Genomic DNA, 25,983 nt, shown 5'->3' on the forward strand with positions numbered 1-25,983 from the left:
GATAGAGCGAGAGTCTCTGCAGCCCACAGATGCCTTACCTGGAGCCGACTGGGCTTCTCAAATTGAAGCCTGACAATTTCCAACACTGAGGCTGTACTGCCGCCTTGTGGTGGCATATGGGAACTGCAGCTGAGTTTACCTTGGACCCTGGGTTTCTCTCCGTCCCTCTGTCCGTCCTTCCTTACCATGCTAGGCCAGCACTGTTATTTTTTATTGTGAGACAAGCTCCTGCTAATGTTTCCAGGCCAGCCTAGAACTTACAATCCTGCTGCTTCGGCCTCGCAACTGGCTGAGATTATAAGCAAGGGACACACACTGACTAACTTTGGAGTCTGGTTGTCAGCAGCAGACCCTGGTACAGGGCGTCTGAGAGAGGGCCCAAGAACTCACACAACTGGAGAGAGGCTCCTGGGGCTGCCTCTTAAGAGAGGGACCGAATCTTCACTCAAGTGTCTCTCCCATGTGATTATTATTTTTTTGGTACTAGGAATTGAACTCAGGACCTTGTGCTTGCCAGGCGGGCACTGTCCTCCTGAGCTGTGTCCCTTGTACCATGTGATTCTTCTGTAGGGTTGGTGACTTGATACAAAAGGGCCAGGGCAAAATGAAAACGCGGAGCCCCTTGTTCAGAAATGATGAGAATTTCGAGACAGTGACATAAAACAGTACAAGCCTGGGGCCCTGCGCGCCTCCGCGGGTACCGGCCCAGGAGGCTCGGCCTTGTCTCCCAACCTCCAGATGTGGAGAGTCCCGCTGCAGTTGCTCGATCTGTTAAATATGTCTGAAATTTACTACTTGAGAGCTTTGTGATTTTGAACACATTTATAACCCCTGTAAATCTCATTAGCCTCATTTTTTTTTTTTTTTTTTTTTTTTTTTTTTTGTCTTTTTCATTCTTATCGGTACTGGGGATTGAACTCACGACCGCCTGCTTGCAAGGCAGGCGCTTATGCCGCTGAGCTAAATCCCCAGCCCCTAGCCTCATTTTTAAACATCGGGGTCAGTTCTTTGCGAATATGAAATCTCGATGCTGCTGAAATGTAACTTTTCAGCGTCCTGGGCTCAGGTGACAGGCATTTGGATGCGAAGATGAAAGATCGGTGGCCTTTGCCTTTCAAGGCTGATCCTACCACGAAGGAAAACAGTTAAAATCCAGGACAAGCAGCACGTGAGGCGCACCACGCCCTCTAGGGGGCGCATAGAGCAATTACAAGGCATGTTGGTGCTGGAAGACGACCGTGTAAAGCACAGGCAGGTCTGAGGGAAACGTTCGGTGTGCTGTGGGGTGGGGGTTAGATGATGGGTCCAGACAGGGAACGTGTGCAAACCTTCAGTCCTGAGGTGCGCAGGAAACCTGGCGACCTCTACGCGGTTAAAGACCGGAAGTGGGACCAGGCTGAAGAGGAACCCAGAAAGGAGCTCTTTAGCACGAATTGGAACTGTGTACCCAGAGCTGGTAGGCACCAAGGAAGGGATTTAGGCCTGGGATGAGCACGGCTGGGTTGAGTTTGGACAGTGAGCTGCAACAAGGCGGGGTATTATGGCACACCCCCGTAATGCCACCTACTTGAGAGGCTGAGGCAGGAGAATTGCCAATTAGAGACTGGCCTGGGTAACTTAGCTAGATTCTATCTCAAAATAAGGTAAGGTAAGATAAAATAGGATTAAAAAATGATTGAGGATGTAACTCAGTGGTAGAGCACTTGCTTAACATGCGTGAGGCCCTGGGCTCAATCTCCAGCACCCTATGGTTCACACATAATCTATCTCTGTCTATCATCTATCTATCTATCTATCTATCTATCTATCTATCTATCTATCTTATCTCATCTACCTATCTGTCTACGTATCTTCTATGTACCTGTCTAGTATGGAGAGCAGGGTACAAAGGGAGGGGTGAGGTGGGGCGCCCCAGCTGGAGCATTTGCAGCTCTGCAGCGAGACATGAGCAAGGCCTGAAGTCGGGGAGGGTCAGGTTGTCAGTAAGGTCTCTGATCCTAGGATTTGGTGGCTTCTTGGTATGGGCTTCAGTGACGAGTCAGGACTGATGCCTGACTTGGACAACTTGGTGAACAATGGCGCCATTGTCCGAGACAGGAGTGAAAATAGGGTAAAGGGGAAGAGGACACAGGAAAAAGGGGGACAAGAGAAAAAAGGATGGTTTGAGGGAAGACGTCATGTGGAAATTTTGCCATCGTTGAGGTTGAACTTTGTAAGCTGTAAGATACAATGGTAAGAGAGGCCAAAGTACCTGAGCTTACAGGATGAGTTCATTGGTGGACACTTTGAGTTCCACAGCGTGGCGGGTGGAGAAGATGTCCTTTGGCTTCTCCTCATCCCTCTCCTGACATTCAGCTCATGAGTGAGTCCCATCACTTCTGTCTAGAAGCCACTGTTGACCTCTGTCCCTCTGTCTTTCTTCACCTCTGTCACTCCTTTCCTCTGCAGTGCAGAGAAAGTTGGGCTGGGTTGGAGGAAGGAGGGATCCTGCCCTTTGGGCAGGTTGGAGACTCCAGAGCCTGGGCCGTCAGTGATGTCGGCACATGGGATCTTTGCTCAGAAGGACTCAGCAGTGCTGGTCAGCAGAGGGCATGTTGGAAGGTGAGGCTTACACAGGACTAAAGTGCTGCTGGGCAGGGGAGCCCCAGAGAAGCAGAGGCTGAGGGTGGAGCTTTGCAAAGGCTTATGGGTTGAGAAGCAAAACAGGAGAAACCAAAGACTGACTAAAATCTGACTTGAAGTGTCTGCCCCATTTTTCTGTGTAGTGGTAGAATACTAGAGGAGTGGGATTGGCAGAGCTTTGGATATGGAACCCACGAGTCCCAAGGCTCAGCGGATTCTGCAGGTGGTTGGAGACAAAGGCCAAGAGAGCTGAGAAGTGTCAGCAGGGTGGGGGCCAGCAGATCCCAGGCCCTGACCGCAGGCAGATCCTGTGGTCCCTAAGCCACCTAGTTGTCCCCTGGAGTTCCTGGTGCTGTCTGGGGGATAGAGTGCCCAGAGGCAGATTGCTAAATGGCTTTGGGTTGTGCTCAGGAGCTGGAGATGAGGGTGGGGAAGGCAGGAGACAGGAGATGAATGGGGGGACTGGTGGGGTAGGCTAGGCTTGTGAAGCCTGGAGGTTGACAGCCCCAGAAAAGAAGTCTCTAGGAGAAGAATCCTTCTTCACACCCCCTCCAGGTGTGTATACAGTATAGGCCGCGGCTGGGTGAGCATCTCCAATGGAGACACGAGAGAGACGTCCAGGGCATAGCGTGGCGAGCCTTTTGGGGGTTCCTTTTCCTGTTCTCTGACTCTGTCCCCTCCCTGCACATGCCACTGCCGCACTCATACTCTGTCTTTACCTTCACTGGTAGGCACTGGAGGCAGGGGCTGGTGACTGGGCATCTGAGTCACATGCACCTCTTGGGCTGCACCAGTTACTGTGAACTGGAGGGAACCTGGAGAATTTGAGCCACCCCAGAAGAATGTGTGTCTTGAGAAGGGCCAAGCCCCCGGCAGGCAGGGGTGCCCTGTGAGTTCACTTGTCACATGACTCCGAGATCGGGACACCAGGGCTCCCTAGGGGCCTCATTGTTGAGCTGGGCAGAGCAGTGATGCCACCGTTTGCATCTCCCCGGCTATGCTGATGGCCTGGGAGGCCTGTGGTGCCAGCAGGGCCGTGCTTACAGGGTGGTATTTCTGCACTAGGCTCTGTAATGAAGAACCCACAAAGAACACAGAGAAAGGCCTGGGGAAGAAAGGGCTGAGGAAGGAGGAGCACCACAGGGAGACTGAGGCAGAAGGTAGGAGCCTGTGACTGCAGGCTGAGGGTCATTAGCTTTCCCTTCACTGGGCACAACGGCAAAGGGGGCTGGGTAGGAGCTGGAAATAGAATCCACTCTGGTTGAAGGTTTGCAGGAAGGAAGAGCTTCCAAGGCACTAGAATAGGAACCTGGGGAACATTCTAGAAATGCCTTTCTTCACCTCCTCTCTAAGGGGACGAGATTCCTCATCATTAAGGGATGGGTGAAGACCACTGTATTTAATGACAGCTGAGGTGACAGTAATCGTAATGGTCATTACATGTGTCCAGGGCTTGACAGTCCTAGGATTTTGACTCCATTCACTCAGCAGCCCTGTCAGGCTGTGCCCTCTGGAAGGGTGGCCCAGCAGGTCAGGGACTGGAAGTGGCCGGTCTGAATGAATAGTGGACAGCTCTCTGTGAGAAGTGGCCACCTCCGTTTGCCTCTGGAGGGAAGAAACGCTGGGCTCTGACCTCACTTGGGTCCTTTCCTCTTCCCCTGGTGGCCTGAGGAAGTCCTGGGTGCCCCGGCTTACTTGCCCTGTGTCCCCGGAGGAAGCCCACGCAGGCTGGCTGATGCATAACTTTATTAAATAAATGCTTTGCCATGACAAAAGACAAAGATCAAGGAGTAACATAAATTATAAGTTGAATAAATAGTATACAGCAATCTTCACTTTTTAATAAAACGTGAGATCCTCTGGGTTTTTTTTTTTTTTCTTTTTATTTCCTTAAGTACAAAATACTAAACAGGAGCGAGCTCTTCCGCATTCAGGTGATTTTTTTCCCAGCTTTTTTTTTTTCCACAAACTGCTTTGTTTGTTGGTTTATTTTTCCATCCTTTTCACCAGTAAAGATGAGCTTTTTTTTTTTTTTAAGTTGAAAACAAAAACGAGGAGAGAACAGAGCTATGGTATGGCGTTATGTAACACTAATAAAGACTACAGTAATATGTGCGGTGGTTATTGCTGTCTTTAAAACAAAAACAAAAACAAAACACCAGAAACAACCGGTAGGCAACTCGGAATCTGAGGGAATCTTGTCTGGAAACTGTACTATCCACGTGGGCTACGTGTCGTGGTGGTGGCGGCGGAGGTGGGGCTGAGGCTGGTGACCAGGGACCGGAGAGCAGGGTGGCCGGGGTGCCCTTCCCCTCTGTCCCCCCCGACTTGCCTTTCTCCATCGGGAAGGATTTAGGAGAGGAGCCAGAGTCTGTGAAGTGGCTGATCTGTCTACTCCATTAGAAAACCATTAGAAAACCAAGAAAGTACGTTTTAACAAAGAAACTATAACCTAAAAGAAAAAAAGGCCAAAAACCCCCAAAACAAAACAAAAATAAGTGGAGAAACAGTGCAAAATAATTCTTGCACTTTAGTGGTTTTAAAAATAAAGACAGTACAACACCCAGGTTGCTGGTTGGTGAAATCCTGTTCATTCCCTTGTCTCCAAACACCTCCTTTCTCAGAAGCCAGTGGTTCCTCTCTGAGACTAAAGGGTCTCCTCTCTGGCCCACTCCCCTCTCAAGTCTGAATTGGGAACTGGAGCCCTCTAGGGTTCTGAGTTGATAGATGGAGAGGGGTGTGGCCCTGCAAAGGTCTGGGGAGGCATGGCAGTTGCCCTGACAGCTCCCGTGTTGTTGAGGACCTGGTGGTGGGAGGAGGGGAGCCCTGCAGGGTTACCATGGAGACAGAGGAGGTGATGAGAAGAAGGGGCCAGGGGAGAAGAGGGGTGACCATAGAGGGCCGCCCTTCCTTGCCTATGTGGGGCTGGTGTCCCCAGGCCTGTCTGTCTAGGCCTGGCTGTCAGAGAAACATTTGAGTCTCTTCCTGTCCAGGTGCCCTGTTTTCCTGGTGGTCAGGGCGGGCTGCGGAGGAGGCTCAGTCCTGGCGGGGCCTCCCGCAGTTACCTGGGGTAGTGAGGGAAGACAGAGGTATCTTTTCTACTGCAGAATGAGGGATGAGTCAAAGGAGTGAGGGGAGGCCTCCTGAGGGGAGGGGCGGGGGCAGGTACAGCCATAGATGCCCCCGCCTCTGAGGCCTCTAGGGGAGCTGAAGGCCCGGCTGGAGCCAGCGTGCCTGCTGCTCACCCCATTGCAAGCCCACTTTTCTGCCTGCTGCTGGGGGGACGGTGGCTTCTTGCCCCTCCCAATCATCTCCCCACCGTGGGCTCAATCAGACCTCTCATTTGGGAGGTTTAGTCCCATCCATCCACAAAGGTCCAGCTTTCTCTAGGAGAGGTCAGCTGCCCACGCCCACCTTCCGCAAGCGTGGAGAGTGTGGGTTAGTAGCCAGGAACTTGGGGCAGCCTGAAGAGTCCTGCAGCAGGTGAAGCCAGACCACCATCTTCCACCTGTGGCTGACAGCAAACGCCCCGGGTGAGGGCTGAGGCCAGGTCAAGGTCCAGTAAACAGTGAGGGAGAGAGAGAGAGCCCTTTCAGGGGTCAGGTCCATGCCTGGAGGGGTGGGGGGAGGCAGTTCCTGGCTCAGGCTTTTCTTAGGGGGATGGCACCCCAGTATCTTTTTGGCAGCTCCCAGTTAGCTGACTGCTCAAGATGCAACAGAAGAACGGCAGAGGAAGGTTTAGAATACTGGCCTAGGACACAGAGAAGTGTGAGCTGGGGGCTTGGGGACACTTGTGCAGAGAGCTGCAGCGCGCTGGCTTGCAGATCCTGCAAGTCCTCCTGCTTCATTGCCATCGGGCCTTTTGTTTCACGAAGATCAACCAACTCTCCCATGCCGGGTCAGCTGTCCTGTCCGGGGAGCAGGGAGCGTCCCCAGCTGTCATAGCAAGGCGTTTTGATTCCTTGATTCTTGTCACTCTGTTGTCCCTCTTCGTGCCTCAAGTTTGGTGTTGGAGTTGGTCTCCACCGAGTCATGCTATCAAGAGAGTGGAAAGTAGTGTTTCCACAGCAACAAAGGGTCTTCTTGCCTAGCGCCCGAGTGCCCTTTCCCAGCAGGGTATCTTCAATCTTAGAGGACAGTCCCAAGGTCACCCTTGGGTTGAGGAAGTCAGCACAGAGAGGGAGTCAATCAGACTCCTGCTGCCAAATGACAGCACCCTTGACGCTTCTGTTCCCAGGTCCTCCCGGGCCTGTCTTCCTCCTCCAGCCCAGGGAGGAAGCATGAACTGGCCAGAACAGGCAATGAACTTTAGGACCCTTTGGCTTTGGTGCCGCATGGTGGGCTGAAGGTGAGCACATCCTCTTGTCCCTTTGAGGCCAGTCTACTGGTTCTTGTTCTTGCTGGCTTCTCCAGTCTAAAACTCGTCTAAAATTATTCCCCTTGCCTGGCCCTGTGGCCTGGACTGAGCTCCTTTCTGTACCCCCATTTTCCTCTCTCCTTTCTCTTGAACCCCAGAAGGCTGTGGTAGAGGGAAGCCACAGAAAGTTGTCTTGGCTTCCCCTCCGCTCTGTTGCTTTTCTGATCCTCCAGCCCTCGGCCCGCTGCTCCACTGATTGCTTTCCTCTTTTGAAACCATTTTTCCACCATCTCCCTCTTTGCCAACTCTCATGTCAGCCTCTCTCTTGCTCTGCAGAATTGCGGAGCTGTCCGGATGAAAGCCATCAGGCTGGGGCAGGACCAGTGGTCAAATTAGACCTGCGGGGCTTGCCTGGTGCAGTGCCCAGCAGCAGTTATGTTCTGAAACGGGATGAGCTGGGTCGAGCGGGCACACAGCACTGAGTGCTGGCGGCAGCCCAGCTTGGTGGCCCTGTGTGAACACACACGGGACATTATTAAAAATCCAGTGCTGGGCCTGCAAAGGGCTGAGTTCTCAGCTCCTGGGAAAGCCTCAACTAGAGGCAGCAAAGCTCATGTGTTGAGTTATAGCAGAGAATGTGGTTTTCCCAGAATGAGGAAGCTCTCAGTGCCCCCGTAGAACTACTTTGAAGAGGTAATGCAAACTTTTGAAAGAAAGCAAGCAAAAAAAAGACAAAAAGAAAATAGATTGATATGCCTATATAGGGAGGCTTGCAGATAGATACAAGCCCAATTTTTTTTTTTTTTTTTATTTTGTTTTTTCAGCCTATCCTCCTCCACAAGGCTGCTGTGCTAGTTGGGAGATGAATGACATGTCACGCTTCTGCTCACTGGAAGGATGAGTCTTTCTAGTGTGGGGTGTGTTCACGTCTCAGAGGAGCGCACTACGCATACAAGTTTAATATTTACGGGTCTTCTTAGGAAAGTCTGCCTAATTTCACTCGATTATGAATTTGGCTTATTTTCAGAGGAATGGAATGCATTTTAGTCTTTATAAATTTGGGGGAGAAATGACACCCCACTGGCATAAGAGGAGAGGAGGGGTGGGGTCAAGTTGTCCACCCTGTGGCCAGAGGAAGAGACAGATGAGAGAGGCACTGACACATTGTATCTTTTCCTTTCTCCCCCTGACCAATCCAAAGTAAGAAAACTCAAGGGTGTCATGGAAACGCCCCCTGTTGGACCTAGTGCCCCAACCTCTCCCTAGCCTCAGCTGGGGCTGGACTTCGGGGACAGACCCAGGCCTGGTTCCTGCCCTGTCCTTCGGCCCACACACCTCCCTTCCGTCTGGTAATCCTGCCCATCGTTCGCTTTCTTCTGCACGTTCTTCCCTTCCCTCCCTCCTGCTCATCTTCTTTTCTCTTCTCTGTTCATCCAACTTGCCTCAGAAAGAAAACCATTTTCAAGGGGAGGAGGGGTGTCTCCTTCTCTGCTTGCACCTCTGTTGCTGCCATTTTCAAAGTGGAGCCCTTGCTAGAGATTCCGAGGTCCTCAGTTTCCTCAAATATATGTCATATATATTTTCCCTTAAATGAGATGAAATGAGTGGCGTCCTGGGGTGGAGGGAGGCGATGGCTGGAATTGGGGCGGGAGTGGGGGGGCGGGGGGAGGGGACGCGTCACTCAACGTTGCTGCTGTCGAAGGTGTGGCACTGAAAGTCCCCGTCGACGTACTCCATGCCTGGCAGCTTCATCCCGTACTTGTCCACGCACCAGCAGATGCCACGTTTGCGGCCACGGGAAGGCTTGCACTGAGGTGTAGGGGAGCAAGGGACAGTGAGGACGCTGCACCGAGGCCTGGCCTGTCTGCCCTGCCTCTTCCCTACCAAGACAAGCACTTATCCCCAGGGGGTTGGGGGCCGCTATCCCCAACCTTGGCAGTCCTGGAGTCCTAGAGAACAGAGCTGCTTTAGACAGCCTGCCCTTGGCCACCTCTTTGCTGTGTTGCCTGGCCTGGGGTCCTGCAGGGATACTCAAGGCAGGAGGCCCATCTCTTACATGTGCTAATGGCACTAGCCTATTGTGGTAGGAGGGACTGTCACAGCTTTCTCATGTGCCAGGCACCTCTTAGCCCTTCCCACACGGCAGGAGCTATCCTAGAGCTCCACGGTGGGCTCACCTACTCCTGATCAAGTGCTGTGGGGACTGCCAGTGTCCCCTCCCCAGGAGAAGTGGGAGGCACAGATACGTTCCACAACTAAACCCAGGGGACACAGCGAGCCCGTGGCACAACCAAGATGGACCTCGGTGTCGCCTGGCTCTTCATTGCTGACATAGGTAGGGGCTCCCTTTAGGCCACATCAGGGTCTTCTGGGAACTTGGAAGAAATGCAAAACCCTCAGAGTCCACCTCAGCCAAAAGCCTAAGCACTGCTGGTTATGTGACAATAAACAGTCAGAAAGTGGGGTGGTACTTTAAGGGTAGCCTGGCTGCAAAGGGACATGAACTGATTTCAACTGGTACAGAGAGGGAAGAGGCTTTAGAGTCTCTGTGTGCATGTTTATGTGTGTGTGCATGGATATGTGTGTTCATATACATGTATGCATTTGTGTGTGTGCACACGTGTGTATGTGTGTGTGTGTAGCAGAAAGGGATTCAAGGAACACAGACAACACGTGATCTGAGGGATACTGTAACGTTTCCTCTGATGAATTCATATAGAGAAGAGGGATTAGTGAGAAGCTGAAATTTACAACAAGAGCACACAAGGACAATGACAATTTCAGTGTGCGAATGGACCTTGGAGGTTGGGGAAACACTACCTCACTGAGGGTGGAACTCTCAGCCGCTTGTGGGAGACAGCGGTTTCCTGGTAGGTGCCAGGATGTGCCTGAGCCTGGGAGGCCACACGGGGGAACGTACCTGCTTTCTCTTGTAGAATCCTTTGCGGTCACAGTTGGGCAGGTACACGGCACGGGGCACCATGCGTGGGCTCGCTTTGAACTCCTGCAGGGAAGCTTCCACGTGTCTGCGGCAGGGGCCCTGTGTGGACAGGAGGGATGAGAGGCATGGCAGAATCCCAGAGAGAACCACCCTGATGTACAGATGTATGATCCAGGTGTGGGGTCTAAAGTCACTGTACTAGTTAGGTTAGTTTTTTTTTTTTTTTTTTTTTTGGTCCTGAGATCAAACTTATGACCTCATGCTTGCCAGGTGGGTGCTGAGCCGCTGCGCTAGATCCCCGGCCCACCATCTTTAGTTCTAATCAGCTGCTTTTAAAGACCTTTCCTCTCTTCCGTGTCCCTGGGGTGTACTAAAAGTCTGCGTTGGACCAGGCACAGAGTCTCCCTGTAGCTTTTCAGTCCTGCTGAGCAGTTCCTCTCAGTCTGCCGTCTCTGGGTGTTCTAGGAGAATATTCAGCCTCCACTAGGGCTGGACACAGCCCCGGGGGTCACATGGGTGGCAGGCAGGCACTCCCGAGTGACTCCTGCCTCCACACTCACTCACCGGGACAAGCTCTTAGTCCTGATAAATGTGAGTCCCAGAAATTATCCTTCCTGAACTGAGCACCCCAGTAAGCCACTGGGCCTTGTTAGGTCTGGCCTGTGAATCTCCTGCAGCCCCAGACACCCACACGGAAGCAGGGAAAGGTCAAATGGTGGCATGGCAGCCGAGGGAGAGAGGGGCCAACAATCCCCAAGACTGACCTGCTCAGATTCCTGTCTCATCTCAGAAGCGGAAGTGACCCGAGGGTGGGCAGTGTTCTCGGTTCCCCCCACGAACTTGGACTGGGTCAGCTTCTTCCTGCGATCCTTCTTCACGGCCTCAGCCTTCAGCTCGGAGAGGCGGGTGTGCTTGGGCCGGAAGATCTTTGGGGCGTAGGTCTCTTCGGTCACCTCGGAGGTAGTCGGCTCCTCATGTTCACTGGAGTCTTTCTCTGCAGGGAGACGAGGTTGGGGGTCAGTTTCCAGGCCTGGGGTGAAGGGAGTAATAAAGGATGAGGTAGATGGGGGCTCTCCTTCCTGGCGTCCAGCAGAGTGGGTCATTTTAGGGCAAGAAGAGGCTCTGCTCAGTGGGTCTAGACTAGAGAAGAGGAAGCTTAACAGTGTCCTGCTGACACATGCGGTGTATGAGGGGCAGTGGAGGGTGGTTTGAGATGTGCAGAGCTGGAGATGCAGGCAAATGGGGAAACAAGAAGCTTGGGCAGGGACAAGAATGACCAAGTCTGTTCCTCTGGTGAGAGCTTCATGCTTTTGGAACTGTAGGGCATTGAGATGCAGCAGACAGTCCTTACAGGAGACAAGGACCGGAGACAGAGAGACAGCAGACAGAGTCCTTACAGGAGACAAGAAGAGCCTGACTTGTGGCCTGGAGGGGGAATGATGTGGAGCCAGATGGCATCCAGAGACCTTGCTGCCTGCCTCAGCTCAGAGCTGGCTTTGTGCTCCAGGCCCTGGGAGACCGGGACATTACTCAGCTCCAGCCTAAGAGAGGCCGACAGCTGGCCGAAGTAGCAGCAGTTATATATAGGAGAGACTTGGTGACAGTCTATACTTAGCTGACTTACGACCTTTAGAGAAGTAGAATTTTGTTCACGTATTTGTTGGTTAGTTAATTCCACCTGCCTGGCCATTCTCGGTTCACGATTTTCAGTCAATTCTCTTCTCATAGGTTTCCTCTTCTCAGCCCCCTGACCCCCAGCTTTAGACCCAGAGTGGGGAACCTTACGTTGCTGTTCCTGGGTGGGCGTGGTATAGGCAGGTTGTCCCTGATGAGACCAGGGGCAGCTGGGGACAGGAGGCCCTGACATCACTGCCCTGTTTTCAAATACTCAGAGAAGAGGACAGATTAGAGTGACACCCAAGTAACGAAAATGGGGTGAAGTAAAATCCCATTCCATTATCCCTGGGACACTTAGGAATGCTGATAGCCAGGCACTTGGCTTCACACGCTCTTTCCCCAGTGCCATGCCTCCATGCTATCACAGCGCCCTGTGATGACCTGTCCCAGGCTGAGTCTCCCAGGTGTGGAGGCGGAATGCAGGTTCTAGGAATTTTTTGTTTTTTTATCAGTACCAGGGATCGAACTCACAACCGCCTGCCTGCTTGCAAGGCAGGTGCTTATGCCGCTGAGCTAAATCCCCAGCCCCAGGTTCTAGGAATTAAGCATCATGTCTTGCACTAAACCAACTTTCCTTGCTTATGGTGCAGGTTAGATGGGGGGTAGGGATGCAGGCAGGAGCAGAGTTGGTTTGGGGCCACTCTGTGGAAAGGGAAAGGCTAGGGCCCCATCGTCTAGTAACAGGCCCCAACCTGGGGCTTGGTCCTGGAGGGGGAGCTAACCATGACTGGCTGGGCCACCTCACTGTGAGGCAGTAGGTTCAGACTCTTCGGGCCCTGTCAGGCATCCCAGCCCTCAAAAAGCAGTGGGAAACTGTTGCCTGGGGGATGGCAGGAGACACCTGTCACTGAAAGCCAGAGGGTACCCTGGGGGTGCTTGGCCAAGTCCCTTCTCCAGTTGAGACTATCCCTGGGTAAACTTTAGTAAATACATGTGTAACATCAGGGGTCTGCTCTAGCCCATCTTGGAAAGCCAGAGATGGTTCAGGAGTCTCATTCAGCTGGGCTACTGGGAATGTTCTCTTTAAGGAGAGAGCCCTGGAAGCCGGGGCCTGCTGTAGCTGACTGAACCAGCTCCCAGAAGTCCTTTGAGGGACACAGTTCATTCCACTGTGTCCAGGCAGAAACAAGTGTACAATCTATCTCAATGGTGTGCTCTCTGGCTCTTAAAGAACAAAGGACCAGAAAGCAAAGGAATTCTGTAAAGAATTTAAAACACTTTTGCCAGTTCATGGCCTCAACAAGGTGGGGGTTCTGAGGGCCGGTATCTCCCCACTCCCAGAGTTTGTGGGCTCTTTGGTTGCTCCAGACGGGCAAACTGAAAGTTTGGATGCGCCCCCAGTTGTTGGTTGGTTCTACTTTCCCAGGTGGGGCCTATCACTTAGGTATCTGGGGACAGTGAGGTGTGGGAAAGGAGCTGGGGGGCTTTACAGGAGGACTTCCTGTCAATACCTCCGGGAGCCAGCAGATGGCGAGGGAGACTGACGCCCACACAACCAGGCTCATTTCTAGGGGTTGTTAGCAAGTTTAAAACCCGGAAATACATAAATAAAATCCGGAATTTGAGTGGTTCCTTCTCCTGCTTCTCGGATTATTCCTCTAGTTCTTTCCCTCAGCTTGTGTATCTCCACAGCATGCATTTAAAGTGTAAGGAAGGCGGACACACGCGTGGGGAGAGTGGAGAAGGGAGGCGGGCGGGTGGGGGAGGAAGGCAGGACAAAGCTCATTTGTGTATGACGTCCTGGAAAATTATCCAGGAGGCACCAGAAGCACATTTCATGTGTCACTGTGTCTATAGACGGGAGAGCACCGCAGGAAATGGGAAGGGTGGAGTAATCAGTATCCTTCTCTTCTGGAAGCTGTGCGGTTCCCTTTGAGTCTATGATTTTATCCAATGACTAAGCAAGGGAAGCAGCGGTCACCTTACCCAGTCACTGGGATATCAAGGGTTCTGGGTCTACTGAGATTCTTAGTCACAGTCCCTCCAACCAGCGACCCGATGTCTCACTTGCTGGCGCCCCCTCGCAGTGTACAGCAGCACCCGCAGAGGCACACACGGGCACACTGGCATCTCCCCATGATATCACGAGCACCTGAGAACTCTGTCATTTTCCAGGTTCTAGCGAACTGAGGGCAGGTGCAGCTGCGCACCCAGCGGATCCCAGTGTGGGCGGCCCTGCACACAGCACCGCTGCCCGTATCAGGTCCCAGCTCGTCCACCTCCCCCAACCTGCCTAGGGCTGCTGCTGCCCTCTGGTGGGGGTCAGAGCTTTACCAGCAGCTGCAAGCATTCCAACCTGGCTTCGTTTCCCATAGAATCCAGTGGGTCTGGAAGGGGACCAGGTGCTCCTTGAATCTGACCTTTCACTACAGGGCTCTTGGTCCTGCCATGAAAAACCTGGTCCCCGGCTGGGGTTTATTATCTGCTCTACCTTGACCTCATAATCAAACATAAAAGAAAACTAGGTGGCCCAGATGTAGCGACTTGATTTATGGCAGCTGAAGGAACTGAGGCTTACTTAGAATCCACAGCCTAGGAAGAGGACGGGGCTCTGCCAGGCCAGCTCCGTGGGTGGGTGGGTGGGTGGGGGGGGGGATTCTCTAGTCTCTTTCTAGCTAGAGGACAGGATGGGGTACCCAGAGTCTCCCTATAAGGAATGAAAAGGGGAGCTGGGTTTTCTCTGGCTCTCATCCTAGCTCCTTTTCTGGAATTTAAACAGCCACATTCTTAAGCACAGAGCTTTGGTATTTATCTTTGTCTCCCCGGTGGATATATTCAATCAATAACCTTTAAATGCACGAGTGAATCTGGCCATGATTCATGAGCAGAGGCATGAATCTGCCCAAGCAGCAAAGGGAAGCATTTCTATAGTACAGTAATACGCCGGGGCAAGTCAGAGCTCAGGGGACACCTGGAGAAGCCACCTCACTCGTGCCCTTGCCTTGAAGCATGATTGCCCTGCTGCAGAGAGGCACAGGGAAACAGGCAGATGAGAAGTGTGAAGGTGGGAAAGAGGCAGATGCTCTGGGTCTGCTGGGCTTTTCTTTGTCTTTAGGCTGTGACATAGCTACTTAAGTCAGTGAGTATCAAATACGATGAAAAACTGAGTCCTCAGCTGGTCTTGCCACATTCAAGTGCCCCATCGTCTCATGTAGACACATGAGACTACTGTGGTGGCTACTGTGCTGGACAGTGCAGATATAGAACACTTTCATCATCACAGAAAGTTCTACTGGACAGCACTGGCCGAGGGCACTGACCCATACTCGGGTACAGATGAAAATAGTAAGGCCAGGCTAGATGCTCCACAGTCCCCCTCCCTGCCTTGCTCTGTTTCCCAGCCAATGTGCAGCCTCCTGCCTTTGCAGCAACAGAAGGCTATGGGAGAATGGGAGACTGGCTGCTCACTGTTTAAAACAATGTAAGCCATGTCTCAGTCTCCTGAAGCCTGTTTCCCAGCTGTAGATGCTAATTAACTCAATTACACTGTGTGTTCCTATCTTTGCATAAAGAGAAAGGATGCAGGACTGTGGAGCCTTGGTGGGGGGTTTGCAACATCCCCTCCTACCCCTCCCAGCCTTGACCGGCATCTGCCTGGCCCCAGCCTTTCTCCAAAGACACTGGTTTTTTTTTCCCTCCGTGCTCATGTAACAAACGGGAGAGTTCTGGCCTCTTTTTATCCAGAATTATGAGATGGTAAAGAAATGAGCACTGACCTTCCAAGAGAAAAACAAACCCAAACAGCTGTCCTCCCAAAGAATACTTGCCCTTGCAATAAGGAGCCAGGAAAACCATACTACAGGAAGTCGAGAAGACTCCGAGGGTCTGTTCGTGGCATGGTGGGGGCTGCAGGCCTATCCAACAGGGCTGCTCACAGCCCCCACTCACATTCAAGTTAAATGGATGGTGGGGGTGGTCAGGTCTCTTAAATCAATAGCAAGGTTGGCTGAGGAAGGACTGTAATCCCTTCATCCTGATCAGGGAGATAAAAGCGTCATACAATGCAACAGATACACACTTGCAGTCAAGAGCTGGGGTACCCTGGTGCAGATTAACCTGAACTCAAATGTCTTCTTCCTCTCTCTTTGTTTTGGTTTTCTCATCAGAGTTATGGGAAGGATGATAAGTCCCTTCTCTCTAGGGCTATCAGGAGGATTGAATGAGTCAATATATGCTAATTAACTCAGCACAGGTCTCTGCCTTGTAAGCCTCTGGTGTCTCTCACCTATCTAGCTCTAGTCAACTAAAATTTGATTCTTGAGGGCCTGGCTGATAGATATCTACTTGGAGACCACAAGATCTGAGGCTCCCTGGACTGCACAAAATGCTGCCAGACAGAGTGACAACTGTCCTCTTGTCCCCAGGGAGTCTGCTTGTCAATTCTAAGTGAGGAGGACTTTGTACAGCACCCCCCCCCCCGCCCAGTAGTTTCTACTTACAGAACTCAGCTGGCAGTTTTTCCCTTTGTCCCATCCTGCTCCTTCATGCTGCATTGCTCCTAAAGATGGAGTAAGAAAAGCTAACCCAACACCCTCTTCCCCCGTAGTGTATTTGTGGCAGAAGTCAAGATGGGGGATGTCCTGGATAGTAGAAGCCCGAGGTCCCACAAGTCCCACTGTTCAGGAGCTAGAGGTATAAAAACACTCCCCATTTTTTTTTGGTCTGAAGCCAGACTAGGACTCAGGGCTATGACACTGGTGAGGATTTGTTGGTCCCTAAGAGGCAGTTGGTGATAAACGTGCACATAGGAAAGATGTACATGTGGAAGACTTCCAAAATGAGCATGTCCAGCCAGGCTTCTCTGCGTGTTGAGGAAGGAGGAACAAACAGTAGAAATGTCTGTTTCTCATAGACACATCAAACAACCATTTCAGACTGGTCCAAGTTTCCAACCTGGACCCATTCTGAGCATTGCGAAAGTCCTAGATGACCAGAAGGGGGCAGCAGAGAGAATATAGTGCTTATTCCTGAATCCACCAAGCAGAGCAGCTTTACCAGGGTTAAAACAAAGGGAGTCTTGGAGGTCAGAGACAGAGGAAACTCAGTTTTATTGATCTAGGGACCACTGGTGAGAGTGGGGACAAAGATTCCCTTCTCAGGTGGGGGGAGAAGCTTGTTGGTGCCATCTTTGCTGTCCAGTTAGGTGTCCAGTTAGGTGGCCACTAGCTTCTGTGACTACTGGACATGTGAAATATATTCAGTTCAACTGAAAACTCAATTTAAAAAAATACTTGAATTGGTTATTTGCAAACTTTTAAAGACCTTCGGAACAACTAAAGTATGTGAATCTATCTTCTCTCCTGCAAATCTTATGAAACTCAAATTAGATCAAGCATTTCCAGTGGAACTTTAGTGTCCAAATTGAGATGTGTTACAAGTGTAAAATACATACTGGACTGATTCCAAGGGCTTAATGAGAAAGAGAGAAAGAAAGAAAGAAAAGCGTCTCATCATAATTGTTTGAGTACATGTTGAAAGATAATATTTTTGGATATTTTGAGTTAAATATTTAAAAAATTAATTTTACCTGTTTCTTATCTTTTTAAAAAAATGTGAATTGCTCACTTAAAAATTATATTTCAGTTGGGTGCACTGTTCCAAAGAACTGAGAAGGAGACCCCCCCTGCCTTGGCTAAACTCTGTTTCTCACCCATTCCCAGCCTCAGTTCTCTTACAAACTAATGGTCCAGGCCAGCTCTGTCTGTGAGACTGTGCAGGGCCAAGGACAGAGCAAGTGTGAGGCTAAGATGGCACTGCAGGTCCAGTTTTGGTCTTGCTCTTTCTCCTGCCTCTAAAACAGAGAAACCCCCAAGTGGAGGGGGACTCTTATTTTGACTTTACCACCCTCACCAAAGGCAGATAGAAATTGGCCAACAGCCTGTTTGCTAGTTAGATCAGGCCAGGTGAGAGTCCCAGGGAGTGACTAGTGACCAGGAATAATGGGGGAACCCTAGGACTCCCAGAGGACAGCTGAACTTGAGTCCCGTCTCTGCCACTAATCCTGCCCTGTACCCCTTATTTTAGGCAAGGCACTTCCTACCCTGGATGCCAGCGTCCTCATGCAGCGTCCTAGCTGCAACATTCTTTGGCTAATATCCAGAGAATTCCTGGAGAGATGTTAGGGAGTGCTAAGCTGTTTGGCCAAGCAGGAAAGGCCACTCTCACAGAAATTTCTAGTTACTTCCCTGGATTTATATTTTAAAAACTGAAGAAGAAAGAAATGCTATCATAACAGAAATCATGGGAAGGAATGGAACCAGAAACAAGAGAGGGCTTCTTCGGATGTTGTGCAAGGCAGAAACACATACTGGTTTCCTTGCTTATCTGCCTATTTATTTCTCCAAAAATACTATCTTGTTGCTTTGAATAGAATTTGAGGATGGCCTCTGAGAATTGCAACTTTTTTTTTTTTTTTTGTCTTTTTCATTTTTATCGGTACAGGGGATCAAACTCACGACCGCCTGCTTGCAAGGCAGGTGCTTATGCCGCTGAGCTAAACCCCCAGCCCCAAGAATTGCAACTTTTGGACCAACTATGGTAAAGGCACAAAGCTAAAACTAAATAAAACCCCTCCCACTGGCCTATTTCTCTCTCCTGGCAACCCTTTTCTGGTCTCTTCCTTCTGTTCCATCTGGTCCTTGTCAGGACCATCTTGTTGACAGAGTTCTTGTGTCTTGAATTCAGTGGCTCTGGAGAAGGGGGTGCCTTCCCCAAAATTTTGGTACACACGTTAAACATCTCAAAGCTTCATAAGTGTGATTCAGCTACAAAGTAAAAACTCCTAACAAATCTTCCCTGGCTTCCTAATGGCTTCAGCTTCCTCCTCATACTGGAAGGGACCAGGGCTTCTGCAGAGATCCCTGCTCCCATGCCCTTTGCTCTAACCCTCTCAGTGACCTCTGGCTCCAGGGTCAGCCCGGCCCTCCCTCTGCAGCTGCAGGCCCACCTGCCTACTCAAAGCCAGCTCAAGCCCCAGGACTAACTCACAGCTGTTCAGATTTAAAACTCAAGCCCTGGGGGAATGCCTTAGAGTAGGGCAAGGAGAGGAGGGAGGGAAGAGGAGGGGAAAGGGGAGGAGGGAGGGAAGAGGAGGGGAAAGGGGAGGAGGGAGGGAAGGGGAGGGGAAAGGGAGGAGGGAGAGACCGAAGAGAAAAAAGAGAAATGGAAAGAACATGAGCTCTCTCGCAGGGCCAGCTGTGCTTACTCTTCCCGTCTGAGCTGACACAGCAGAAAGAGGGGAAAGATGGGGGCAAAGGTAAGAGGAGCCAAGCCAGAGCACCCTCACTTGTCTTCCCACCCCGTTTTGGTTGGCTTGGGCACAGCCAGCCTCTCAAAGACTCATTTCAAAGGGAGGGAGTGCGGGTGGGAAAGGAATCTGGCCCCTCAGTTTTCCATGATCTTGTTCAACCCAGACATAAATATGGCCAATAAACCTAACTTGGAACTGGACTTCAGCATGGCATTTGAAACAGGCTTGGCGCTGGAGCCAAGGTAATGGAGGCCAAGCACTCAAAACAGCAAAGGCTGAATTCATTTTCATGTAGGTAATGTGTTTTTTCTTCTTTCTTTCCCAAAAGAATATTTTCTGACTCGTTTTGCCTCTTCTTTCTCAGTGAAAGAACTGAAACACAGAACCAACTGCCCCCCCCCCCGCGGTGTCACAGGCCCCGCCAAGTGTGCCAGGTTCCAGCCCATGAAGCTACAGGACCCCTGCCCAGCAGCCTCACAGTCAAGTCTGGACCTTCCTGGACCCCAGTGGCTCAGCCAGCCCCGTATTACTGAACCTGACCCCGTGAAGAGCTCCGGTCTCTCCACACCTCCACTTACCACCTTCTGTTTCTAGATCTATCTCTGAACCTGGCAGAAAAAAACGCAGGGCCAGTTGCGCTCGCAGCACTGGCTTCCTCTGCAACCCTCCTTCCAGTTGCTCAGCAACATGCCAGCAAAACAGCAGTCTCTGCCTCCCAGCTCCTCGCTCCTGGAAGCTCTGGCTGCCAGCCACCTACCTCACTCCTGCATTCCCTGCCGCTGATTCCCAAAATGCACTCTTTGGGGGGGAAGGGGTTTTAAAAATATACATAATATAGACCTATATAATATATACTTTTGGTTGTGTTATACATAATCATGTAATACATTAATATATCACACGCACATACACAAACATCTCTCTTGCAACCGTTAGAGAGGGAGAAACACACACAGAGTGCTCTGATTGGGGTGGTGGGGGAGGTGGGCTGGGGCACAGGAATTTTGTCTACAGGGCCAGAAAAAGGACACTGTTCTCTCTCGCTGTGCATTTCCTACTTAAAAACTTTCTGTGCCACCTCCAACTTTTTAGGGACTGTCTCCCACCCAGTCTGGCCAGCAGGAAGGCGTCAGCCTGGGCCGCGATGGAGAGCCGCCAACCCGCAACTGCAGCCCGCCGGGCACCTGCCTTAGGCGGAGTAGGGTAGGCGTGCAGGGCTGGGGCTGGGGCGGGGCCAGAGAGGAGGTGCTTCTGGCCCGCCCAAAGGCACCTCGAAGGTGGGGGTCGGGAAGGGGACTGTAGAGAATTCTAAAGGGACAAAAGTGTGTGCGCGTGCACACGGCGACAGGTTGAATAAGGAGTGTGCACTCCGTTTTACTGTCCCAGCCTGTGTGTGTGTGTGCGCGCTGCGCGCACACTGCCAGTGACTACTACAGCTCGCCATCAGGAAAATAAATGTGAGGCTGGGTGCTGCGGCTCAGTCACTTGCACATTTTTTTTTTTTTTTTTTTTTTTTTTTTTGGTACCGGGGATCGAACCCACAACCACACACTTGCAAGGCAGGTGTTTATGTCGCTGAGCTAAATCCCCGGCCCCACACTTGCATATTTTTGATGCGAGTGGATTGTTACCGGAGCTCTAGCTTCCAGAACGGGTAATAAACCCGTACCTTTCCACAGGCAAGATCTTAAAAAATGACCCTGCCATTCGGTCGCGGCGGCTTTCGGAGCTCGCCAAGTTCTCCCCCCCTCTCCTCCTTTTCAGGCTGCAACCGGTTGGAGGACTACCTGTGGGAAGGCCGAGGGGCCAGAGCCTGTGACGGTCAAAAGCTGCTGTTCGCGGGCCAGGGGCTGCACCCTGGTGTGCTCTTCTGCAGACTGGCAAACACGCAAAGTTAGGCGACTGTGTGTGCAGCTTGCATTTAATAAAACTCAAATTGGGGTGCTCGTGAGCAATTGAGAGTGTTGGGGGGAAAGGGCCTTGTTCCAGTAAGAACCTACACCAAACAAACAATAGCTAAGTTTTAACACCTTAGGAGAGAATCGGTAATTCAGATTTTTGTGTATCGCTTGTAAACTTCAAAGAATTTTATGCGCACACGCACACACACACACACACACACGCACACACGTAGACACACAGAATTTTTTTTTTTTTCAGAGAACTCCAAAAAGAAAACCCGCATAAGCAGGCAGAACTGTTCTGATTGAACAAGGAGTTCTGTCAATCATTTAAACTCTAGACGCCTGGCGCCCGAAGCGGGGGCGGGGCAAGCGGGGGCGGGGCAAGTGGGAGGAGGCTCCGGGTGCGTGGCTTTTCTGTCTCTGCCCTTGAATTTTACATTCCGTGTTTCTAGGGCCCCTCTTGCATTTGAGCCACACCCACTCACGATCTGGTTTGAGATGGGCCGAGGGTGGGGTTGGAGGCCAGGGTGGTTTGGAGTGGAGTGGGGGACGTGTGCAGGGATGCGGGCCATCAGCATTGGCCGGGAAGTCGCAGATGTCCATATCTACATCCCTCCTCGCTGCCCACCCTACGTCTACCCTTCATCCTAGGTAAAATTTGGATCGAGGACAGAAAAAAGCATTAGATTCAAGGAGGAGCCACCCGGCACAGAACACTGAAACCTTCCTTCCTGTTCATTCCCCCCCCTGCTCCCGCGCTCCCTAAGGACTGTATTCTTTTCCTTCCTAAGCAGGAGAAATGGCATTTTGCAGTTTAACATGTTTTATGATCTACCGCAATCAACCATATACAGTCAAAAGCAACGCGTGTGCATGTGAGAGGGGCCTAAAGGCCCCCACCCCACAGGCGTCACCTACCAAAGAAGTGTGTGTGTATATGCGCGCACGCGCGCGCTCGCGCGCGAGATAGTGAGGTGGACAGGTCCCGAGGTTGGGGTGGGGGAGGGGCGGCTGGGGGACTGGGAGGGACAAAGATGGAATTAACCCAGAAGATGGGTAACGCCTCTCTCTTCAGGCCTTAATTAAAGCAGTATTTTAACAAAAGAGGTATTTTTCAAGTTCAGAAATAAAGCGCATGAGGGTGGGTAGGGGGAGGAGGGAGTTAATTGATAATGCAACATACACTCTTTCCGCCTGGACACCGGGTACCAGGGCATTCGGACCTTGAGACCAAATCGGAGCTCAGCTCCAGTATTCCGGTGGGGGAGGGTCCGGTGGAGACAGGGGTGAGGAGATGGAGCAAAAACTGGGATAGTCAGGGCTAGACAGCAGCCCAGGGAAGCAGGATCTGCCAGGGCTCCAAGTCCGAGGGGCAACGACCCACCCGACTACTCCCAGGATACACCAGGCTCGAGCCACTTGCTGCGCAAAGCGCGCGGGGCCAACCCGTCCCGTGTCCCCCGCCCGTGCGCCGTGTCGCTGGCACACTGAGCGCGCTCACCGATCTTGGCTTGCTCGCGGTAGTTCTTTTCGTTGAGGCAAACCCCGCGGCCGTGCAGCAGGGCGTGCAGTGGCTTCTCCTCGCCCTGCCGAGGGAGGCAGCGCAACCCCAGGGCGCAGCGCTCTGTGTAGACGCCGCAAGTCTGCCCCTCGGCCAGAGCGCAAGTCATGCAGCAGCCGCAGCCGGGTTCCTTGACCAGCTCGCAGCCCAGAGGGCTGGGGGGACACATGGAGAGAGCTTTCTCGTCGCAGGGCTCGCAGTGCACTAAGGAGCCCAGGCCCTGGGCCGGCCCCGCATAGGCGGCCAGCAGCAGGAGGACCGTGGTGAGCACCATCTTCTCCGAGTCTCCGTTTACCTTGGGGCGGGGCAGGAGAGCGAGAATGCGGGAAGAAACGAGCCGAGAGGGCGCCTGGAGATTTTTTTTTTTTTTTGCTTTTTAAATCTCCGGCAGGTAGAGCAGGTGCCCTCCCCTAGACAACTGCAAAATGTAGGGAGAGGAGGATTCAGGTGCCTGCTAGCAAGTCCCTATTACAAGGATTAAAGACTTGCAACAGGTTGGGGGAAAAAAGAGGCGCGCCAGGTGCACGCGGAGTGAGCCGAGGGCGGAGAACCTCCCCAAGGGATCTGGTCAGAGCTGCAAGAGGAGGAAGCCACAAAATTGTTCACCCCAAAGCAACCACCGAAATAATGAGCTCGGAGGCCGTGGAGAACGGAGTGGCGGGGGTGGGGTGGGCAAAAATGGGTTTGTCTTCAAAAATTTTGCTTAAAATCTAAGACACCCCGCTGTTTTCTAACCCTCAGCTGCCAGCGGCGCTAGGCTGCCGCGGACCAGGTAAGAGGCGTTCACTGCAGCCGAGAGGGTGGCAGAAAACGTTGAAATAGTGAAATAAAAAAAAAAAAAAAAAAGAAGAGAAAAGAAAAAGGCCCCCCACACCCCAAACTCTAACACCCCTTTTTCTCCCCCTCTGCCACCACTTCTTCGAAATTCGCGTGAAGTCCGGAGAAGGGTGCAGCGAGAAGGGAGTAAGCAAAGGAGCAAAAGAGGAAAAAGCCCACAGGGCTTTGCGGCTCTTTCCTAGCTCTTTTCCCTCGGCAGAAGTTTCCAAAGAGACTGCGGGCTCCGGTCGAGCAGGCGCTTTTAAATAGACGGCCCCTGGCCGCAGGCCAGTTTGTAGCTGCAATTTGAGCTCCCCAACACCCAACCCAGGCGAGGATGCCAAGGAGCTTTGCAGCACAGACTCACACGGGATGGGGGCGGGGAGAGGCCTTCGAGACACACGGGGGCTCCCGTCGCTCTCGGAACAGCGCCCTCCTCCTCCTGGAATGTAAAGAGGGGCTGGAGGACAGGCTGGGGGCTGCTGCGAGAGGGGGAGGAGGTGGAGGGGCAAGCAGCAGAGAATTCCTCCTCGCTGGGTGAACCCGACTGCCTAGGCCTCCCTCCCTCTGGCCCTGAACTAGCCGAGACACAGGCTGGGGTGGAGTGGGGGACACATTTTCTTATTAGACAACTGGATATATACTATGCCCGAGAAACTCTCTCCAAGCTTCCAAGAGGACAGTCTGCGAATACCTAAGTTACCATCTAAGGTGTGTGTGTGTGTGTGTGTGTGTGTGTGTGTGTGTGTGTGTATCTGGGAGGGTGGCAGTCTACCATAGCCGATGAGGGATAGTGAAGTAAAAAGAAACTGAAAAAGAAGGAAAACTGCCCTGCCCTAAAAGAGTCTCAGAAAGGGAATTTAATTAAAAGCATTTTTGTTGCTGGTGGGTGAGCTTTGGTCATATGGCCAAGAAGTGGCCACGTTGTTGGCCAGGGATGCACCCCTCCTTCTTCTCGTGTGTGTGTGTGTGTGTGTGTGTGTGTGTGTGTGTGTGTGTACTTCAGGAAGGGACATTCATCCATCAGCATTGATGGGAGCAGTCAGTTGAAGAAGAGACCCCCATTCTGAAGGAAATGCTCAGTCTGGAAGCTGCCTGGTATCCCAGGGTGTCCTCGTGTTGAGTTTTAGATGCTCTGCGGTTCGGAGCACCACTTTGTTTTAAAAGAGCTGCTCCTGGCAGGGCTGCTCCTGGAGGGAATAGGTGCCAGACCGGGGGGGACCTTGTCCTGAGGTTAATGGGTGCCAGCAGGCACGTCTCGGGCATATGAGATGACAGGCCCACAAGCCTGTTCTGAACAGATTCTCACTGGGACTTCTTATCAGGCCACCTGAAACCTCAGACAGGCTGCTGGGGCAGTACTAACCTCTTCTTGCTTTAGTCAAATGGAAGAAAACTAAAGCTTTGAAAGAAGAGTGGCACTTCTCCATTTCTTTCTGAATTGACATGATAAGTGAGTTATGGATGGCTTCGGCAGCTCCCAAAGAAATGACCAGTTGGCACTGGCCCTTGGAGTACTTGCCACTGGGCTGCTGTTGCCCCTTTTACATATTCTCTCCTCCCTGTGAAGTGCTGTAGCTTTCTTTTAGAGAAGGGGCTGCATTTCATAAAGTTTGCCACTAGACTGCACCCTTATCTATGATAAGAATTCTTTCTGGAGGACTGCTTTCAAAAAAGTATTTCTCTAGCTAGTTCGATTTGGAAGCATTTCATTTGATGCTATTCACACCCCCAGATCCTGATCTCTCTTCTCACTTATCTATTTGCCGAAAGGCACATTTAAAAATAAGCCCAAAGTTTAAAGTTGTGCTTTTGCCTCTATTGCCAAAGGGGTTTAGGTGTTGACTGGGAGAGGGAGGAGGAGCTGTGTGTAATGATCAAAATTGCTTCCCCTCTCTTTCTGGAGGCTTGGTAAAACAGGGAGCAAATTAATATTCAACAATTTGGTTGGAATATTTTAAAAGAGAGGGAGATCATGTGTTATTTTCTCCTTTGCATCAAGTCCAGACTCGAAGAGTGGCCCCGATTGTGTGGAGTGTGAGCCCTGTCTGCGCTGCCTCAGCTGCTTAGCTCGCTGCCGCCACCCCAAGAGCATCTGTGCTGAGTAGGGAAAGTGGGGTGATCCTTCCAAAGAGCAGGAGCAACCTAGCTGTCCCGTATCTCCAGAGGGTGGCCGCCAGTGATACTTCTTGTTGTCTGGTTGGATAACATGAAGTGTGAGGGTAGGAAAAAGCAAGAGGGGATGATTCATAGGGAAGATGAAGAAGGTAGAAAGCAGGAGGACGGGAACACGGTGGGAGTGAGTCTCTGGGGAGGTTGCTGGAGGACAAGGGGAGCAGTCTGTCCTTCTGTAAGAAGGACTATCTGGTCACGTAGCCCTTCTTTATCTCTGCTTCTACCTGCACCTGGGCTTAGGCCAGAGGAATTCGGGGCCTGGAGCTGCTGTCCCAGGGCCCTGGGGTAGGCTCCTCAAGAAGGCAGCACAGAAAGAAGAATTCTTGGCATCCTGGCTTGTTTAGAGTGATTTTGTCCCAAGATAGGGGATGAACAGTGTGAGTTTTGAGTTTGAGAGTGCGTGATTAATACCTGACAATGGAAGGGGCACCCCTCTTTATTCCATTCCTCCTTTCCTCCGTTCTGAAGGTGCAGATCACTTCTCTACCATCTTTAGAAAACTGATCATGGGGAAAAGAATCTTCCCTCAAGAGTTTCATCAGGAAGGGCTCTTTTATTCCTGCCAGACACAAAGAGCCATATTTTTATTGCTCTCTTGGCATAGATGAGCTTCATCGCTTTTAAGCCCATTTTTCTGGGAGAAATAGGAAGTTAAGTATCACCTGTGCCCTGTTTCCCCAG

The 25,983-nt window shown here is 51.6% G+C and overlaps 1 protein-coding gene and 1 long non-coding RNA gene across 2 annotated transcripts; one reads left to right on the forward strand and one right to left on the reverse strand.

Moving 5' to 3' along the window:
* Nucleotides 1-4,351: 4,351 nt before the first annotated feature.
* Nucleotides 4,352-23,368, reverse strand: Igfbp5 (insulin like growth factor binding protein 5). The gene is made up of 4 exons (XM_003462071.4): nucleotides 22,252-23,368; nucleotides 10,685-10,914; nucleotides 9,900-10,019; nucleotides 4,352-8,788 (listed from the first exon to the last, which is right to left on the reverse strand). Exons 1-4 carry the CDS (start codon nucleotides 22,583-22,585, stop codon nucleotides 8,657-8,659), a joined length of 816 nt encoding a protein of 271 aa, XP_003462119.1. The 5' UTR covers nucleotides 22,586-23,368; the 3' UTR covers nucleotides 4,352-8,656.
* On the forward strand, nucleotides 18,724-20,797 carry LOC106029192 (uncharacterized). The gene is made up of 3 exons (XR_001202861.3): nucleotides 18,724-18,852; nucleotides 19,211-20,049; nucleotides 20,611-20,797. It is a non-coding gene; the product is annotated as an uncharacterized LOC106029192 (long non-coding RNA).
* Nucleotides 23,369-25,983: the final 2,615 nt, after the last annotated feature.

Source organism: Cavia porcellus, unplaced genomic scaffold, assembly GCF_034190915.1.
Source record: "Cavia porcellus strain 051 isolate PalLab524CR breed Dunkin Hartley unplaced genomic scaffold, mCavPor4.1 scaffold_26, whole genome shotgun sequence".
Lineage (NCBI taxonomy): Eukaryota > Metazoa > Chordata > Mammalia > Rodentia > Caviidae > Cavia > Cavia porcellus.

Excerpts from the sequence above, each read along its gene's own strand:
- Igfbp5 (XM_003462071.4), bottom strand. The coding sequence starts at position 22,585 with ATGGTGCTCACCACGGTCCTCCTGCTGCTGGCCGCCTATGCGGGGCCG. Across the intron at positions 10,020-10,684 it reads TGAGACAGGAATCTGAGCAG|GGCCCCTGCCGCAGACACGT; the intron begins GTCAGTCTTGGG and ends CTGTCCACACAG. Across the intron at positions 8,789-9,899 it reads GATTCTACAAGAGAAAGCAG|TGCAAGCCTTCCCGTGGCCG; the intron begins GTACGTTCCCCC and ends CCTACACCTCAG.